This window comes from Geotrypetes seraphini, chromosome 2, assembly GCF_902459505.1.
Source record: "Geotrypetes seraphini chromosome 2, aGeoSer1.1, whole genome shotgun sequence".
NCBI lineage: Eukaryota > Metazoa > Chordata > Amphibia > Gymnophiona > Dermophiidae > Geotrypetes > Geotrypetes seraphini.
The window spans coordinates 291,683,914-291,703,947 of NC_047085.1; the positions used below are offsets into that span (position 1 = coordinate 291,683,914).

Consider the following 20,034-nt stretch of genomic DNA (forward strand, 5'->3'; position numbering starts at 1 on the left):
AGCCTTAGGCGGACCTAGGTGGCTGTGCACATCTCCCTAAGCCAGTGGGAGATGCGTACAATGTAGGCCCGCAAAATGCAGGCCTACATTGTAAGTAGACATGGACGCTGAGCTTATCATGGCAAGGGATCTCCCTGCTGTGATAAGTTTAGCAGTCATAATTGTGGCCGCTGCCCCCCCCTTGCAAATAGATTGAGAATGAGGACGGAGTAGTGGCCTTTGGATGTGGCAAGGAGCAGGTCATTGGAGACTAGCAAGGGCAGTTTCTATAGAATGGAGAGGGCAAAAACCTGATTGAAGGGGGTCACAAATAGCTTAGAGATGAAAGAAAATCAAGACAATGATGGCAAACAGCATGGTTAAGTAGCTTGGATAAGAAAGGGAGAAGAGAGACGGGACAATAATTGGAGGTGCAGGTAGAGCCAACCAAAGGTTTTTTGAGGAGTGGCTTAACTATGGAGTGTTTGAAGGTGTCAGGTACAGTCTAAGTTGAGAGGGATAGGTTGAGGATTTGGCAGGTAGCAGGGATGATAGTAGGAAAGATAGTGGTCAGTAGATGGGAAATGATGGATCGGAGGAACAGGTGGTGAGTTTGGAAGAGGAGAAAAAAATGTGTGGTTTCCTCTTTTGTGATATCTGTGAAGGATGAAAAGGTCGCATGGATCAACATGGTGGATGGGAAGAGGGATAGTTGGAGGCGATTTGGTCGAGAACTCAAGGTTAAACTACTTACACCTCATGACCATTTTCCTATGCTTCTTATCCATATAGGTACGAATGACACTGCCAGGAACACCCCGGAGACCATCACCAGAGACTTCGGAGCCTTGGGTGAGAGGCTGAAGCAGGCAAGTGCGCAGGTAGTCTTCTCATCAATCCTCCCAGTTAGAGGCAAGGGAAGAGCCAGAGATGAATGCATCCGGAGAACGAACGAATGGCTACAAGGATGGTGTCGAGATATGAACTTCGGATTCCTGGATCATAGAGAGGCGCTGCAGGGACTACAGGGACCAGACGGACTCCATTTGACCAGCAGAGGTAAGAACGTCTTCGGACACCGACTAGCCCGCCTGATTCGCAGGGCTTTAAACTAGGTAAGTTGGGGGAGGGGACCTACTCATATACTGGTGTGGAAAGGAACTATCCTGATGGGACGAGTCGACACTCTGTTTCCGAGGTAAGGACCCAATATGCAAACAGTTCTCTAGGAGCCACACAGACTCAGTCAGGAATAGCCTTACAGGGACTCAGCAAACACAAAGTGTGGAGGCCATGTATGTTAATGCACACAGTTTAGGCAATAAAATTCTAGAACTGGAAACTGAAATAAGGGATGCCAACCTGGACGTGGTGGCAATATCCGAGACTTGGTTCACAGACGCACATGGGTGGGATATGGCTATACCGGGGTACAATTTACTTCGTCAGGACAGAAAGGGCAGGTTAGGTGGAGGGGTAGCACTATACATTAAAGAGGACATCAAAACCACCAGGATCACTGATGTCAAGTATACCGGGGAATCCCTCTGGGTAAACCTGGCAAGAGGTGGCAAAAAATGCCTGTATCTTGGAGTGGTATACAGACCTCCAAGACAACCGGAAGACATGGATGCAGAATTAATTGAAGACATAGAGAATATAACTCTACGGGGCGACACTGTACTGCTAGGGGACTTCAACATACCTGATGCAGACTGGAACACATTTTCAGCAACAACCAGCAGCAGCAGGAGGCTTTTGACCTCCATAAAAGGAGTACATCTCAGACAGATGATAACGGAACCCACTAGAGCCCAGGCGATCCTAGACCTGGTACTCACCAACGGGGAAAGCGTCTCAGAGGTCTCGGTAGGAGATACGCTAGCCTCCAGCGATCATAACATGGTATGGTTCAACCTTGGGAAAGGATCCCCTAAATCAATTACAAAAACAAAGGTGCTCCAATTCCGGGGCACCGACTTCGCACGCATGGGGGATTTCGTTCATCAGATGCTGCAGGACCATGCAGGGACCAGCAATGTGGAAACTATGTGGTCGTACCTAAAATCATCCATACACGAAGCAACTAATCGCTACATAAAATCAGTAGATAAACGACAAAGAAACAACAAACCCCAATGGTTCACTGAAGAGATCTCGCACCTCATTAAGGAAAAGAAAAAAGCATTTCTTTCCTACAAACGTACGCAGAGAAGAGAAACTAAAGTAGAATATAAGACCAGATCTGCAACGGTCAAAACAGCAGTTAGGGAGGCCAAACTTCGAGTGGAAGAAACTCTGGCAAAGAACATTAAAAAAGGGGACAAATCCTTCTTTAGGTATATCAGTGATAGGAAAAGGAATACAGACGGTATAGTACGCCTTAGACAACCGGACGGGAACTACACGGTGGCGGATACAGAAAAAGCAGAACTACTAAATGAATATTTCTGCTCAGTCTTCACCTGCGAAGCACCGGGACACGGACCACAGTTGATGATAAAACAAGACGTGGATGACCCGTTTCAGAATTTTGAGTTCACACCTGGGGACGTTTACAACGAACTGGCAAGGCTAAAGGTAAACAAGGCCATGGGACCAGACAATTTACACCCAAGAGTGCTCAGAGAATTGAGAGATGTTCTGGCGGAACCGTTAGCAGTGCTCTTCAATCTCTCACTAAGTATGGGGAAAGTTCCGTTAGATTGGAAAACAGCCAACGTCATTCCTCTACATAAAAAGGGTTGCAAGGCTGAGGCTGCAAACTATAGACCGGTAAGCCTCACCTCAATAGTGTGTAAACTCATGGAAACACTAATTAAGTATAAATTAGATACGATCCTGAACGAGGGAAATCTCCGGGATCCCAGCCAACATGGATTCACCAAGGGTAGGTCATGCCAGTCAAATCTAATCAACTTCTTTGACTGGGTAACAAGAAGACTGGACTCAGGAGAGTCCTTGGACGTTGTGTACCTGGACTTCAGCAAAGCGTTCGACAGCGTCCCACACCGCAGGCTGCTGAACAAGATGAAATCGATGGGATTAGGAGAGACTCTAACTGCATGGGTTAAAGATTGGCTTAATGGCAGACTTCAGAGGGTGGTAGTTAACGGTACCCGCTCTAAAATGTCAGAGGTGACTAGCGGAGTGCCACAGGGTTCGGTCCTGGGCCCACTCCTCTTCAACATATTCATTGGGGATCTGACTCAAGGGCTTCAAGGCAAAGTAACCTTATTCGCTGATGACGCCAAACTATGCAATATAGTAAACTGCCATAATCTACAAGATGCTATGGAGCAAGACCTGCATACTTTAGAAAGTTGGTCCTTGATGTGGCAGCTGGGCTTTAACGCCAAGAAATGTAAGGTCATGCATCTCGGTAACGGAAATCCTTGCAGAACTTACACCCTGAATGGAGAAACTTTAACCAGGACTACGGCAGAACGAGACTTAGGAGTAATCATCAGTGCTGACATGAAAGCAGCCACTCAAGTGGAGAAGGCTTCATCTAAAGCACGGCAGATGATAGGTTGTATCAAGAGAAGCTTCGTCAACAGGAAACCTGAAGTCATGATGCCATTGTACAGAGCCATGGTGAGACCTCATCTGGAGTACTGTGTGCAATTCTGGAGGCCACATTACCGTAAGGATGTGCTCAGAATTGAGTCGGTTCAGCGGATGGCCACCAGGATGGTCTCGGGGCTAAAGGGTCTCCCGTACGAGGAAAGACTGAGCAAATTGCAGCTCTACACTCTTGAAGAGCGTAGGGAGAGGGGAGACATGATTGAGACATTTAAGTACATCACGGGACGGGTCGAGGTGGAAGAGGATATCTTTCTTCTCAGGGGACCCTCGACCACAAGAGGACATCCGCTCAAACTCAGGGGAGGGAAGTTTCGTGGAGACGCAAGGAAGTACTTCTTCACGGAGAGAGTGATCGAGCATTGGAACAAGCTTTCAGTGCAGGTGGTCGAGGCACGCAGCATCCCAGACTTCAAGAACAAATGGGATACCCATGTGGGATCCCTACGGGGTCATGCCAAGGGATAGGGTCACTAGGACTTGAATGAGCGGGTCAGTAGAGTGGCAGTATAATTACAATTATACTTAAGGGGTCAGAAGACTTAAGAGGGTGGGTAAATAGTGTGGGCAGACTTGATGGGCTATATGGCCCTTATCTGCCGTCATCTTTCTATGTTTCTATGTTTCTAATCTAAAAGTGTAACAGATTGTTAAAGGATTTAGGTATTATTGTGGACAATATATTGAAATCTTTTGTTCTATTTTACAGCAGCTGTTGCCAGAAAAAGAAAACAGAATGTTAGGAAATAATAGGAAAGCAAAAGAAAATAAAAGAGAACATCCTAATGCCTTTCTAGTTCTCTGTGGAGAGACCACATATTGAGTACTGTGTGCAATTCTGGTCATTGCATCTTAAAAAATGATTTAGTGGAACTGGAACAGATACAAAGAAGGGCAAATAAAATGATTAAAGGGATGGAAGGACTCTTATATGAAGAAAGGCTAAAGAGGACAGGGTTCTTCAGCTTGGAGAAGAAATGGCTAAAGGGAGATAAGAAAAAGTCTATAAAATCTTGGATGTGAAACGATGGATCACTGGTCTGACCCAGCAGTGGCAATTCTTATGTTCTTATGATTATACTTTCTGAAACAGAAAACAGACTAGAGGATATATAATGAAGTTACACAGTAGCATATTAAAATAGGATAAATATTTTTTCACTCAATGTACAATATAGTTAGAACTCTGGAACTCATTGTCAGAGCAAGTGATAAAAGGAATTATGACAGGGTATAAGGTCATGAATTGGATATACCGCCTTTCTGTGGCTACAACCAAAGCAGTTTACATACATTATATTCAGGTACTATAGCTGGATTTAAATAATATTTGGGGAAAGTCCTGGAGGAACAGTCCATAAACCACAGACCTGTGAAAAGCCACTGCTTATCCACGAGATTAGATAGCATAGAATCATACTACTCTTTTGGACGCTGCCAAGTACATGTGACCTGGACTGGCCACTGCTGGAAACTGGATACTGAGCTGGATGGTCTGATCCAGTAGATCAACTCTTACGTTCTTAAACAAATAAAAATGTTACCAACTGCAATCCTGATTTTCAAGGTTACGTTTCAGCAGCTCAGAATGATACAAGGACTGCATCCTAAGTGCGCCCCATGAAACAATTAGACATAACTGCGAACCACCAACTAAATTTTGGTGTTATCAATGCCCCTATAAATTCACAAAGGCAATGAATAAGTACAAGAACGCCAGCAGTAGATTATGATTCTATTTATATGATGCTATTTATGGCTAATCCATGTTTACAAAGCACTACAGCTGTGCCATGCACCAACATTTCAGCAGAGGATTGATGGTCTCAGTAAGAATAAAGAGCACAAAGCATGACGAAGCCATGCACCAGAAGATACTGTAACTAGAGCCATACACAGGGAAAGGAGAAGTATGCTGGGTAAGAGGCTGTCTAAAACTCCACCAGGTGGTTCTGAAAAATCTTCAACACTAGGAAACTAATCCTATTTGAGAGGTCACAAGTCTGCCAGTGGCTTCCTCAGAAATCACTTAAAAACAGCAACACAGACATCACAAATATATTTAAAGGAAGCCAGTGAAGCTAACCTCGTATGCAAATAATAATAAAAAATCCTAAGAGATTTAAAAAGTTAGCTCAAGTAATAATCAACTTGCCAGTCTTCACAATATGCAAAACGTACAATGGTCATTGTGCTATGTCTGCGTTGCTGTTTTTGTGATCTCCGAGGAAGCCACTTGCTTATTGTGAAGATTGTCAAGTTGATTATTACTTGAGCTGACTTTTTTAATCTCTTAGGCTGATTTTTTTTTTAATTTAAATATATCTATAGTATACACATACCTTGTTTCCCCGAAAATAAGACAGTGTCATATTAATTTTAGGCCCAAAAAAGGCACTAGGTCTTATTTTCGGGTATGTACTTGATCATCTCTCCCTTCTTCTTCTTCACCCCAATTCTTCCTCTTTCCTTTCTCTCCCCAACATGTGCAGCATCTTTCCTCCCCTCCCTCCCATCCCTCGTGCAGCAGGACCCTTGCCCAGCTTCTATCCTTCCCTCCCTCCCATCGGAACCCGGCAGCGAGCCCTAATTACCTCCCTAAGCAGTGTCGGGCCGGCAGTACTCTAACAGGCTGCTTTGGCATTGTCCGCCTGTGAACTCTGCTGCGTTACTGATGACATCATCAGTAACGCGGCAGAGTGAATTCACAGGCGGGCAAACCCGAAGCAGCCTGTTAAGAGTGCTGCCGGCCCGACGCTGCTTAGGGAGGTAAGTAGTGCTTGCGGCCGGGTTCCAATGGGAGGGAGGGATGGGGATTCGGCTGCATGGCAGGTGCGGGAGCTCGTGGAGAGGGGGGGATGGGGTGCTCTCTCAAAAGGTCCTGCTGCACAAGGGATGGGAAGGAGCGAAGGGAAACTGCCGGCAAATCCCGGGACTAGGGCTTATTTTGGGGGTAGGTCTTATTTTTGGGGAAACACAGTATACATATGCTTCCTCTAATTATATATATATATATGTATACATATGCTTCCTCTAATATATATAGTCTTATAGCCCTGTTACATTAACGGGTGCTAGAATATGTGTGTGTGTCTGTCTTTATTTCTTTCTCTCTCTCTCCTTAGCCGCTTTCTGTATTTCTGTCTTTCTTTTTCCTTGTCTGTCCACCACCACCCCTTGCCTGCTCCCCCTGTCCATTCTCCCTTCCTTTTACCTCCCTTGTGTCCACCACCACCCCTTCACTGCTCCCCTTATCCAGAAGCAGCCCTTCTCCCTTTGTTTTACCTCCCCCTGTCCATCATCACCTCTTTCCTGCTCCCCCTGAACAGCAGTAGGCCTCCCTTCCTTTTTTTTCCACCCCCCTGTCCATCAGCACCTCTTCCCCTGTCCAGCAGCACCTCTTTCCTGCTCCCCCTGTCCAGCAGTAGGCCTCCCTTCCTTTTTCTTCCCCCTCCCATCCATTAGCACATCTTTCCTGCTCCCCCTGTCCAGCAGTAGGCCTCCCTTCCTTTTTCTCCCCCCCTCCATCTATCAGCACCTCTTCCCCTGTCCATCAGCACCTCTTTCCTGCTCCCCTTGTCCAGCAGTAGGCCTCCCTTCCTTTTTCTTTCCCCCCTGTCCATCAGCACCTTCTCCCCTGTCCATCAACACCCCTTTCCTGCTCCCCCTGTCCAGCAGTATGCCTCCCTTCCTTTTTCTGCCCCCCCTGCCCATCAGCACCTCTTCCTCTGTCCATCCCTGCTCCCCCCTGTCCAGCAGTATGCCTCCCTTCCTTTTTCTGCCCCCCCCCTCCGTCGTCTGCACCTCTTCCTCTGTCCAGCAGCACCCCTTACCTCCTCTCACGTCTGCCCTCCGCCGACAGCTGCCTCAAGCCACCGCGGCCTGCAGGCGTCGACAGCGCCCAAAGCCGACAGCCACCTCATCTCAAAGCCCTCCTCCCAGCAGCCGCCGCCAGCGCCGTTCCGTGAAGCCCTCCTCCTAGCAGACGCCGCTCCGCACCACCTTTCATGCTCCTTAGCGCACATGCGCACTCTGCTGACCACAGCCCGACAGATCAGGAAACAGGGAACATGGGGGTAAGAGTGCGCATGCGAGCTTAGCATTTTATTATATAGATATAAAATTAGAGGAAGCATATGTATACTGTGTTTCCCCGAAAATAAGACCTAGTAGGGCGCGTGTATCACCTGAACATTTCTTACATTATTTATTTTGTGAGCACAGCAATGTTGCACAATTTATACCAATTAACTTTTGATACTGGGCTGCATGAAAAGAATTCCCAATCATGACCAATGCAAAATATTGGCCCAATACTATTGAGCACCCTATGTAAACTTTCACCCTTGTCCCCCTCCCAACATTTATGATCACACTAATGCCACCTCCCCCAGAATAATTTGGCTAAATAGGCTTTTTGACAGCTACCCATTTTCCCTATAGGTAAAAAATACACACTGACACATCATTGAGTATGTGCCATTAAAGACCTATTTTTTGACTGCAATTGCTCTTTTGTGCCCCCCTTCCCTCTGCCAAGCTGCTGTCCTAAGCAGCAGCTAGTCTTGCCTAATGGATGGGCCAGCCCTGCCCCAAAACCTATATCTATGTTAATATCTGCCATAATCAAGAGTACAAAACATGTGTAATCTGAATCCAGTATCTTTCCCGAAATTATTTTAATTAAAGAGAAACAAAACCACCTTAAGGCTTGGCAAAGGTCTGGTGACTCATTATGCTGTACGCCTTGTTAGAAGACCAACATGCAGAATAAGATCATTTTTTTACATATATTCTTAAGTGTTTACATAGCAACATCATAAATGTCAGAAAACAAAGATCTGACTGGTCCATCCAACCTGCCTAACAAGGTGCCAGAGTTGAATCTGGCACTCTGCACAGGTTCCACTTCAAGATTAAATACTGGTATACTTTATCTTCATCTCTGCCAATTTTGGGGCACAGACCAAAAGGTCTGCCCAGCATCAGACTTAATTCCAGACTATTGGGAAGTCAGATTGTCTCCTTGGAATAGCCAGACTGGGGATGCTGTCAAATGAACACTCACAGGGAATGAGTAAAAGGGAAATCTCTGCCACCACACAACATTGCATCTAGCAGTTAGAACTAACCTGTATCTGAACCAAGTTTTGGAAGGAGCTATCTTCAGTAGCCCCTGGCCAAGGGCTTTCATATGATAACTAGAACAGCAAGTGAGGAATGGTTTACAGAAAACAGTTCAGACAACTACACATGATGATATATAGCTCCTATAAGGACAAATTTTAACCAAGCTGTAAATCAAACAGGGTATGAGAAAAACATCTCTTCCTCCTGTGATGGCCCCTGCTCTTCAGAAAAAAAACAAGTTTTAAAAAATTTTAGATTTAGTAAATTATTTAAAGAAAAAGAGTTTGAATTGAGGCTATGCTTATATGAACATGCAGAAATGGATAAAGACCTAGATACATGCCTCAAAAACAATCAATACCAATACAGTTTTTAATTAAATTAGGTTTTCAATTTTAGGCCAGGAAAAGAACCCTGGTCAGAAAAGCCTACACAGTAACTTTCCTTCTTATAAACTTCTCCTCCAGTTTCAATAAAAATAGTTACTGCTCTTGAAATAACATTTTTAAGGTGAATCAAAAGTAATTTCTCAATTCATAAAAGTTCATTGGAAATCATGCACGTGTAGACTTTAAAAAACCACCACAAACAGAAGTGGGATTTCCCTAACTAGAGAACGAGCTAGTTTTTGCTAAGACCCATCATATAAGGGTGTTTCACCATAACACAGAAAGAATATCTTTTTGATCTAACCATAATTTCCGTGGGGCATTATAAGAGCAAAAACGTAAGAGACCAAACTCTCCAGACAGTCTGTCATTTATATAAACCAAGATTTTTGCAAGACTGCACACTTCTATGCGACTACTACCCCTTCTCCTCAAAAATGATCCACGCGACAACCCTATATAATACACGTTTTCCCACGGGCAGTAATCACAGGACTAGGCCAAAAGCAGTGCTGTTTGAATCATAAACTGGCCATATATGCTACACTAGTAACCAAAACGATTTTATTTTTAAATCCACAAATATTAATGGGTTACAAAGAATGAAGATATTTTGTTATCTACATTACGCTAGGGGTCTCAAAGTGAGCGCAATCAATAATCAAAATCATACAGTAAACACAAAGATATAATAAAAATTGTTTGTCAACTTAGCTCCTCCCAACTGTATGCAAATAAAGTTATGAAATAAGCCAGAAACCCTTTTAAGTTTCCTTCAGTACTGGTGAGTTTACAGAAACCCATACTACTAACCAGGTTATGCTAATCATCCAACCCGGAAAACACAACAAAGTCCAAACTACAGGGACTTTCCCTTCCCAATGCAATCACGACAACACTTGACAGCCACAATTATTGCCACGGTAAACACATTTGACACAGCACGCAATGCGCATTCCTAGCGTTCTTTCTTTCATCCTACACACTCTCTTCCTCGTCCCCTGCGATCAGAGACAAAAGAAGCTGGCAAGGCGTGCCGTACCAGCAGGAGGGTGGCCGGCTTTGGTTCCTGGTTTATCGTTTGGAGGAGATGACATAGCGTTCCCTTCTAAAACACGAGGTCTCGAAATAATACACAGCGAACGTTCCGCGCTCTAAACACATCAGCGGCACAGGCTCCGCCCCCACCGCCGCCAGCTCTGCAACGTGGCCTTTTTGCAGCCGCTCACACCCAGCGCCGCCGCGTGACATCATCCCCTCCTCCTCCGAGAGCTGACTGGCTGAGGCGCGTGCAGACCTCGTTCTTGGGTTGGGCTTTGGTGTGGAACTCCGAAAGTTATTGGTGTGGCTACTAACGTTGTTATAACAAAATCACTGTCTTGCGCGCATCAGGAAGATTTTTTTTTTTTTTAGGCAGCCTGAGTTTACGTGGACAACTTGACACAACCTATGCTTTATTTGGCAAGGCTTATTTTCTGCCAGCTTTCCAACCCAGAACACTGTCGAACGTATTACTTCCCTTTCTCCACAAGCGAGGAAGGCGACTCCCTGCCTTTTTGCTTCAACCGGGGCTGCTTTTAACAGTGGTTAAAAGAGCATCTGCTTCAGGTCCCCCCATTGATAAACTTAGCCTTAAGTTTGCTTTCTCTCGCTGCCTGCTTTGTTGCCCTCTCCCTGGGCCCAACATCTCACCCTCTCTTTCCCTTGTGTTCTTGACCTGTAGGAGGGGCCTTAGGCAACTGGGAGGGGCCAAGGGGATCTGGCCAATCGGAATCTTAGGCCACTCCCAGTACATCCCAAAATGCACTGGGAGATGGGCCTAACATTCTGGTTGGACAAGGAGCCTAAGACCCCTCCTACAGGAGGGGCCTTAAGCGTCTGGGCTAATCAGGTCCTTAGGCCCCTCCCTGCTGCAGATCTGCCATACCTTCAAAGGTCTGGCCTGCAAGAACCGTCTGGCTGGCCAACGAAAGCAGCTTAGAGGGGGGGAGAGTCCTGGTGGAGTACTGGTAGGATGGGGGGGTTAGGCAGGTCCGGGAGGGGAGTATTTTGGGGGGTAAGCAGGAGGAACTGGACATCCCTCCTCCCATCAATCATTGGGTGTTTGCAGGGTGTCGGCAGGAGGGATTGGGTATCCCTCCTGCCGGGAACATGGGGGGGGGGGTGTTTGCGGGGTGTCAGTATGGATTGGGCATCACTCCTGCTGGTGTACATTGGTGAGGGTTTGCGGGGTATCAGCAGGAGGGATTGGGCATCCTTCCTGCCAGGGAACATTGCGGAAGGGTTCGGGGGATCGCGACAGAAGAGATTGGGTATCTCTCCTGCCGCGATCATTATGGGGGTGGGGGGACGGGTTGTCTGTGCTGCTGAGCTGATCGCGGCAGCCGCAGTCAGCTCAGCAGCCCGATCCGGAACTTATTATACCTGTTTTGACTTGGTCTAAGTCAAAATGTATAAGTTCCGTCCAGGTCAGTGGTCGGCAAACCGCGGCTTGCGAGCCGCATGTGGATCTTTAGCCACTTGAGTGCGGATCGTGCTTCTGCTAGCTAGAGCAGGGCAGTGCCGGTGACAGCCTTCGTGTAATGATAGATTGCGCCAGCGATTCGGATCCCACTGTTATTGACTGCCTCGCCAGGAGAGATTTTTCTTGTAGAGTTTTTTTTTCCCAACTCCCACCAGGTTTGTTTAAAAAAAAAAAGGTCGAAATTTGCATCTTATGGAAGCTAAAAATAGAAAGTTGTAAGGGAGGGGGAGATGAGCTGAAAACGGAATGCAGGCCTCCTAAGGCAGACTGATGGGCCTCTGACTTCTAAGTTCGATCCTGCATTTATTTTATTTTATTCTGTTTACTCCCCCCTCCTTTTTATTATTTTGTGTGTAGAGGGGTCGAATGGAAGATAATTTGGAAAGGTAATTAAGGAGGAGGAGGAGCTATGGCGTGAAACTGTCAGCCACCCTCTTTATTTAATCCTGCAGGACAGCCTCAGCGGTTTGGTGGTTTTTATTGTGAAATATATTTATTGAGCCCAACAAGAGCGGCAAACAGAGAACACAGCAATCCAGCGCAAAGTTTCAACAACCAGTAAACCCCCTGCCCTTCCCCCCAAACCCCCCACCCCAGTCCTTCTATCCATCAGGGAGAAAGATACCCAAGTAAAAGAAAAGGAAGTATACAGGCAAGGACTAGGAACCAGGGAACAGAACAAATTAACAGTTCAGTAAGCAACTATGAGCCGTGTTCCAAAAGGGTTCCCATGTACGCTGGAATACTCGCACAAACAAGGAGGAGAAATCCTGCGCTCCCACATCAAGAGCGTTATCAGGCAACAGCGCTATAGAGAATAGTCAGGTGCCTCCACCTCCAACCACTTGAGCAAGATGCACTTCAGAGCAATCAGCACTGCCCACCGAAGGAAAGCTGCCGATCCCAGTTGTTGAGGGTGAAAATGAAGAGAGGCACCAAACAACAGAAGAGGAGAGCATTGTGTAGTCATGGTCCAAATACGGTCCACAAAGAGGAAAATAGAATCCCAAAAGGATTGAATGGAAGTGCAAGTCCAGAACATGTGTCCCAATCCTGCTTCACGGGCACTGCAGCGAAGGCAAGCCGCAGAGGTTCGAATCCCGATCAGGTGGGCTCATTTAGGTGAGACATACAGACACAGAATCAATTTATAATGTTCCCAAAACAGAGTATACTTACATAAAGCAGGCAGTTTTTTAATCGCATGCAAGATCACATCCTCAGGCAAGTCCACATTAAGATCACGAGCCCATGCAGCCCACAAGTGGGTAGAATCAAGCAGGGGGGACTCATCCTTAAATGCCTGTGGTGGAATTTTAAGGGAGCAGGCAGTTGAGAACCAAATGTAAATGCAGTAGAGTAGACAACTGCCCTTGACAGGAAGCCATAAGGTGACTTCGAGGCAGGGAAGGGAATGATGAATTTGCAAATAAGCAAAACCATCAGTTTGAGGAAGGGCAAAGTTCTCACACAGCTGGGCAAAGGAATTGATCGTCCCATCGTCTTCCAACAGGTGGAACAAGTAATGAATCCCCCCTGCTTCCCATCTGACAAAACTGGCTCCATCCACCACAGGCAGGAAGTTCTTGTTAAAACGTAAGGGCAAACAGGGAGAAACAGTAGGACTAAGAGAATGAAATGCCCAATGCCAATGCCCAATGCCAGACCCTCCGCAGAGGATCATGTAATATTGTTCTGGGGAGGGGCCCTGGCCAGGAGGAAAGAGCATAATGAAGAAATGCACTAAAGTGAGTCGTGGTAAAACAGTAAAGTTCTAAGGAAGTGTTAGTAAAAGTAGAAGTACCCCGGAAAAGGTCATTGATATGACGCATGCCACAGCCAATCACCAGGAAGTGAAGGTTCAAGAAGCCCAAGCCGCCCTTATACCAATAAGGCTGATAGGGCAAGCGAGCTCGCTTACCCGCCCAAAGAAACCTCTGAACCAAACGCGCACACCGTTTTTCATCCGCAGAAGTCAAATATAAGGAGAGAACCTGAAAGACATATAACCAACACAGAACAAGAAGCATATTATACAAGCTCACCCTACCCAGAAGCGAAAGTGGGAGGCCCTGCCATAACTGCAATTGATTCACGAGAGCCTGAAACAAGGGTTTGACATTCCGAGAGTAAAAATGAGAGAGATCAATAGGGATCCGCACCCCCAAGTATTTCAACGCTGACTTTGTCTACCGCAGAGGGACTTTCAACGCTGACTTTGTCCCCGTCAAGAAGTGCGTACCACAGGGCTAGAGGGTAGAGCAACAGATTTAGAGAGAGGCCAGAATAAAACCCAAATTCAGAAATAAGATCCAGCACAGATGATAAAGAAACCTCGGGGTCTGTTAAAATCAAAAACATATCATCTGTGAAAGCCAGCATCTTCAAATGCGCCCCCGCGACCCTAAGGCCGTGCACCTCATCAAAGAGATGAAGTGTACAAAAGAGGGGTTCCAATGAAAGCAGAAAAAGCAGAGGAGAGAGAGGACAACCCTGCCGGGTACTCCGAAGGATGGGAAAGGAATCAGTGCGAATTCCATTAATCAGCAGCGACACCCGAGGATTGGAATATAGAGATCGCACCACCTGGAGATAAAACCTCCCCAAGCCCAACAAACTCAAGAGTACAAAACAAGAAGGACCAATGAACGCTATCAAAAGCTTTAGAGCATCCAAACTAACAAACAGTGCAGGAATCTGATGTTGCTGACAATGGGCAAGCGCAAAAAGGACCTTGCGCACATTGCAGACTGATTGGCGGCCCCGAACAAAACCAACCTGGTCCGCATGGATAATAGTAGGAAGATAAGCAAGACAATTAACCAACATACGGAAAAGAAGTTTAAGATCCTCGTTGATCAAGGAGCTCAGACGATAAGCCTCCTTACCCGGCTTCAAAAACAACGTGATAAAGGCTTCATTGGCATAACAGGGAAAGGATCCATGAGCGATAGCAGTATTAAAGTAGTCCATCAAAGGACCACAGAGATGGGGGTGAAAGAATACGATAAAATTCACCCAAGAACCCATCCGGGGCCAGGGGCCTTTCCCATGCGGAGAGTCTTTATGGCGGACTGCAATTCGAGCGCCTGAAAGGGGCTGTTGAGGTTGGACACGACATCCTCCGGGAGACGAGGCAACCCAGAGGACCTAAAGTAATCCGTCATATGCTCCATGGGGACATCATTGGGAGCCACATACAACCGGGAAAAGTAATCATACAGAGTATCAGACACCTCCGCAGTACGAGACACGTGATCCCCCCCCCCCCCCCCAGGCGTCCGAAGCATCAAAATCAGCTTACGACCAATCTTGGCATCCACAAAACATGCCAGCAAGCGCCTGGGCCTATTACCAAACTGCTGAAAGTGGTGCTTGTGATAAGCCGCCCTCTTCTGAGAACGTGAATGGAGCAGAAAGTTAAGCACCTCCTGGGCCGATAAATACTGTTCCTGGGTCACTGCGGAAGGAGCGGAGTGAAAGGTCCACTTAGCAATACGGAGGGCGCACTCCAGTTACAATGCCGCGATTAATCCGTTTATTCCGTTCACAAAAAAAGGAAATAATGTGGCCTCGAAGCACATTTTTTGCAGCTTCCTAGAACAAAATAGGATCCTCCTGATGCTGTGCATTAGTGGCAAGATAATCCTCCCATTGAGTCTGCAAAAATTTCTGAAACTGTACATCATTTGCTAAATAAAAAGGGAAGCGTCAAGCAGAACGAGTATAAGCAGGATCCAACTGAATGTCTATCCAGATCGGAGTATGATTAGAGATACTCAAGGGGCCAATCTCTGCCAAGGATACCAAAGGAAACAATCCTGGAGACACAAAAATATAGTCAATCCGAGACCAGGTATTATGTGCACGGGAAAGATGAGTATAATCACGGACCTCCAGATGTAGAAGATGCCAAGGGTCAATCACGGATAGGGTATCACAAAAATCAGTAAGAAGTCGGCCTCTGGCCCCTAAAGAAGGAGACACAGTGCCAGACTTGTCACAGTCGGGATCTCTGACCAAATTAAAATCACCAACCAGAAGCGACCCAGAATGATGAGCACAAAGGGCTACCAACTGTTGCAAAAAGGAGCATTCTGACAAATTAGGACCATAGACCACAGCAACAAATAGTGCTGGTCACCCAACGTGAGCCGCAAAAGTAGGTAACGACCATCCAAGGACTTATCCAGGACCGGAACTCCCTGGACCAACGAACTAACACCGCAATACCCCCATGTTGCCCAGAGGAGGAGGCAAAATACATCTTCCCTACCCAGGAGCGACGCAATTTAAGATGCTCCGCATCTTGTAAGCAGACTATATCTGAGCAATAACGCTGAAGTGCGACCAAGATTTTAGACCGCTTAATCGGCAAAGTTATACCCCCCACATTCCAAGAGGTAAGTCTAAATGGAGTACTCAGATCAGCTAGGGCGAGGATAAAAAGAAGCCAATACACAAGAAAAAAACACCGGAATAACACCCCAGGAGCCCAGCCTCCCCCAGGGCAACAAGTTTCAAAGAGAAGAGCGACAGAAAGGAGATAAATAGAAGTGACCAAAAGTCTAGGTCTACTAGAGAAACAGAAAAGAGAAGTCCTCGGTTAGTAAAAGGACAAGGGCAAGACTCCCCAAAGCCATCCCCAAGGTAGAAAAACCCAGAGGAACACAAAACAAAAAGGGCACAAAGCAACAATAGCAGTAATCCCAGAAGCCAAACAAAAGCACAAATGAAGGAGGACTGACCCATCCCAACCCAAAACCTCACCTCCCACCCCCCCAAATGAACCCCCCCATGCTCCCAACAGAGAACGCTCGCCCCGTCTTACCTAGGCAGGCCGAAGCAACGGAGTCACGTTCTGATGTGAACAGGGCCCCCAGTCCCCCCACCCAACCCCACCTATTCAATTAAGCCAACAAACTAAGGCCAAACACCAGAAACAATTCCCCCATTCACACAAACCGAATCATCCACTGCACACACACACACTTACAGCTCCTTCCCAGCAGGGACACCCCAAATCAGCCAAATACACTCCAGCAGTATATAGTGTAAAATAGAACACCAAGCCTCAAGAAGCCTACAAGGAACCACCACACCCCACCAAGTACCCAGACTCAATACAGATGCCCTCCCCCTACAAGCAATCGCTCCCAGTGAATCAAACCTCAGGCATACCAAATGTAAACATTCATACCCCTATGCACTCCAAAAGCCCAGACATGCGGTGAACAGGAGCAAGGGCCCGACATCCAGAGATAGCAATAAGTCCCAAGCAAATCAGATAGACCACACCACTGGTAGAAATGTCCAATAACCGGGCCCCAGAAAGAAAATCCCCAGAGAGCTAGGACTAACAGCAACTACTCCAGCCTGCTCAAGGCGCCGATGAGGGACCAGGATCAGCAGGCAAAGCGTCCAGGTAGGCCTGGGTGGCCTCGACAGTGTCATAACTCTTCCACCTGGCGCTCGTCCAGATCTTCAGGAATAATCCTGAAATAGCCGGATCAGGGTTCCCTCATAGCTAAGAGTATTTCTTTTCAGTTTGTAGTGCCGCATCAATTCGGCCTAATGGGCCGAGTTATGGACCTTGAGGATAGTCCCCCTGGCATGTGTGTGATCATCCGCCCTGCCGAGCAGGTGTGCTCGATCCAGCCTCAAAGGCCCCATGCCAGCCAGCAACGGAAGCTCCGTTTGTAAACCAGGATTCGAGTGTGGTCAAAAAATGAGAGTCGGGGACCGCCTCCGGTAAGCCCACCAGGCGGAGATTATCCCTCCTGGAGCGATTCTCGAGATCCTCAAGTTTCTCGGCTTGCCACTGTAGTTGTTCTCTGAGAGAAAGGAGATCCACTGCAGAAGAAGTATGCACATCCTGTACCAGCGCTACCCTAGTTTCCAGCTCGCCAGTATGTCGGTTAGTCTCGGTTAATAAAGATTCCAATGAAATGAGCTGTCCCAATGGTTGATCGAATCGGGAGTCCAGGGCGTGCACCACCGATACTGAAAGCGCTTCAATGTGTGCATCGGAAAGGTGGAGCGCGGAACCCGACTCTACCCCCGCCATCTTAGCGTCTGGCTTCGGAATCCTCGAGTCTTTTTCCTTATCTTTTCTCGTTGCCTTCCCACTCATAACTGCTTAAATGGTGGACAAACCTGTCCATGCACTGTCCCAAGTACGAGTCCTCTGATATAGGCTCCAAGTGAGGCAGGGTGAGGTGGGATACAACCAGGGGCCCCAGAGCCAGAGCAAGACATGTCTTGCTCTGTTCAGCACATCACGTGACTCTTTGGTAGGTTTTATAAAGTTCTCTAAGGATGAACCTGCCAATCCATGTAAGTTATCCTCTCACTCTATGCAGATAACCTCTTTTCTCCACCCCATGAGCTCCCTTTTTTTTTTTTTTTTTGGTGTGTGTGTGGGGGGGGGAGGGGGTAGGTGAGTTATGTTTTGCTTTGATTAGAAGTATACTATGCTTTATTCTTTTCCAAAATGGGGGATGCTGTGTGTATAGCCCATGTCTTTTTTAATTGCATACAAACAAAAGAATAGCCTATGTTTTGTATTTGAGTTTTGGTCCTTTGTACACCATTATGGATTGTATATAAATAAACAGTTTGTATTTGTATGATGTATTTGTTTGATAAATTAGAGGTGTTTTCAGTGGCAATTGTTTGGGCTACTCCGACATAAGTTGGGCTGCATTTGGCCATAAGTTTGGCTGGAAATTTTTTTGCCATCTGGCAACCCTGACTCAAATCGAAAAAAAGTTGGACACTACAGAGCAGGAGTTAAAAGCTCAGAGGAGCTTCTGTTACTCAGTATAGGGTGGTTTTGTGGAACGATTGGTTACATAGAAACATAGAAAAATAGAAGATGACGGCAGAAAAGGGCCATAGCCCATCAAGTCTGCCCACTCTAACGACCCCACCCCCTTGAATTTACCCCCTAGAGATACCACATGTGTATCCCATTTCCATTTTTACCCCCCTAGAGATCCCACATGTGTATCCCATTTCCTTTTAAAATCTGGCACGCTTATGGCCTGAATCACCTGAAGTGGAAGTTCATTCCAACGATCGACCACCCTTTCGGTGAAGAAGTACTTCCTGGTGTCGCCATGAAATTTCCCACCCCTGATTTTCAGCGGATGCTCCCTTGTGGCCGAGGGACCCTTAAGAAAGAAGATATCATCCTCCACCTCAATACGGCCCGTGATATATTTAAACGTCTCTATTATATCCCCTCTCTCTCTCTACGTTCCTCGAGTGAATATAGCTGCAATTTATTCAGCCTTTCCTCATACGGGAGGTCTTTGAGTCCCAAGACCATCCTTGTGGCCATTCGTTGTACCGACTCAACACTCAGCACATCTTTTTGGTAATGTGGCCTCCAGAATTGCACACAATACTCCAGATGAGACCTCACCATGGATCTGTACAACGGCATTATAACTTCTGGCTTCCGGTGGATACAACCCATCATTTGTCTTGCCTTTGATGAAGCCTTCTCCACTTGATTGGCAGTCTTCATGTCTTCGCTAATGATCACCCCCAAATCACGTTCCGCCTTGGTCCTAACTAAGGTCTCACCATTTAGTGTGTACGTTTTGCATGGATTCCTGCTGCCAAGGTGCATGACCTTACATTTTCTAGCATTGAAGTTTAGCTGCCAAGTCGAGGACCAGTGTTCCAATAGAAGTAGGTCCTGCGTCATACTGTCTGGTAAAGTGTTCTCACTTACTATGTTGCATAGTTTGGCGTCATCGGCGAATAATGTGATTTTACCCTGAAGCCCCTGAGTCAGATCTCCCACAAATATGTTGAAGAGGATCGGGCCCAAGACCGAGCCCTGAGGCACTCCACTGATCACCTCTAACGTTTTTGAAGGGGCACCATTCATCACCACTCTGAAGTCTACCATTTAGCCAATCACTATCCCATGTAGTTAATGTCTCTCCCAGTCCCATTGATTTCATCTTGCTCAATAGTCTGCGGTGTGGGACGCTATCAAAAGCTTCCGCGCTCGGGGAGTTTCAAAAAGAAGAATGTGAGCGACTTGGGGGGGGGGGTTATGATTGATATTACAGAGGAAAAGGCCTATGAATTCAGTATCTTTTTAAAAAAACTTTTCGGAGACGATGGATCTGGATATGGAGGTTTGGGGGAGAGAGGAGGAGGAGAGAGAGAAAGAGACAGAAAAGGGCCTTGAGGAGGGGTGGGAAAGTAGAATTAAACCAAAAGGGAGGGGGAATACAGGGCAGATGCTGGACTAGAGGGTTATAGAGGAAGAGAAAGAAACTGCAGAGAGGGGAAACACCCTAAACTGAGGAGAGAGATATGCATATGCCAGGCCCTGGGGAGGTAGAAGACAGTGAGAGATACAGAAAGACTTGAAACAAAGGTGGGAGGACTCAAAATATTAGC

At 46.6% G+C, this 20,034-nt stretch overlaps 1 protein-coding gene across 1 annotated transcript in view; it reads right to left on the minus strand.

Moving 5' to 3' along the window:
- DAP (death associated protein) overlaps nucleotides 1-10,292 on the minus strand; it is a 75,944-nt gene extending 65,652 nt beyond the window's left edge. The window contains exon 1 of the mRNA XM_033929831.1: nucleotides 10,126-10,292. Within this exon, the coding sequence (XP_033785722.1) occupies nucleotides 10,126-10,180 (55 nt within the window). The 5' untranslated portion in view covers nucleotides 10,181-10,292. The remainder of the gene's footprint in view (nucleotides 1-10,125) is intronic.
- Between the last annotated feature and the right edge of the window lie 9,742 nt (nucleotides 10,293-20,034).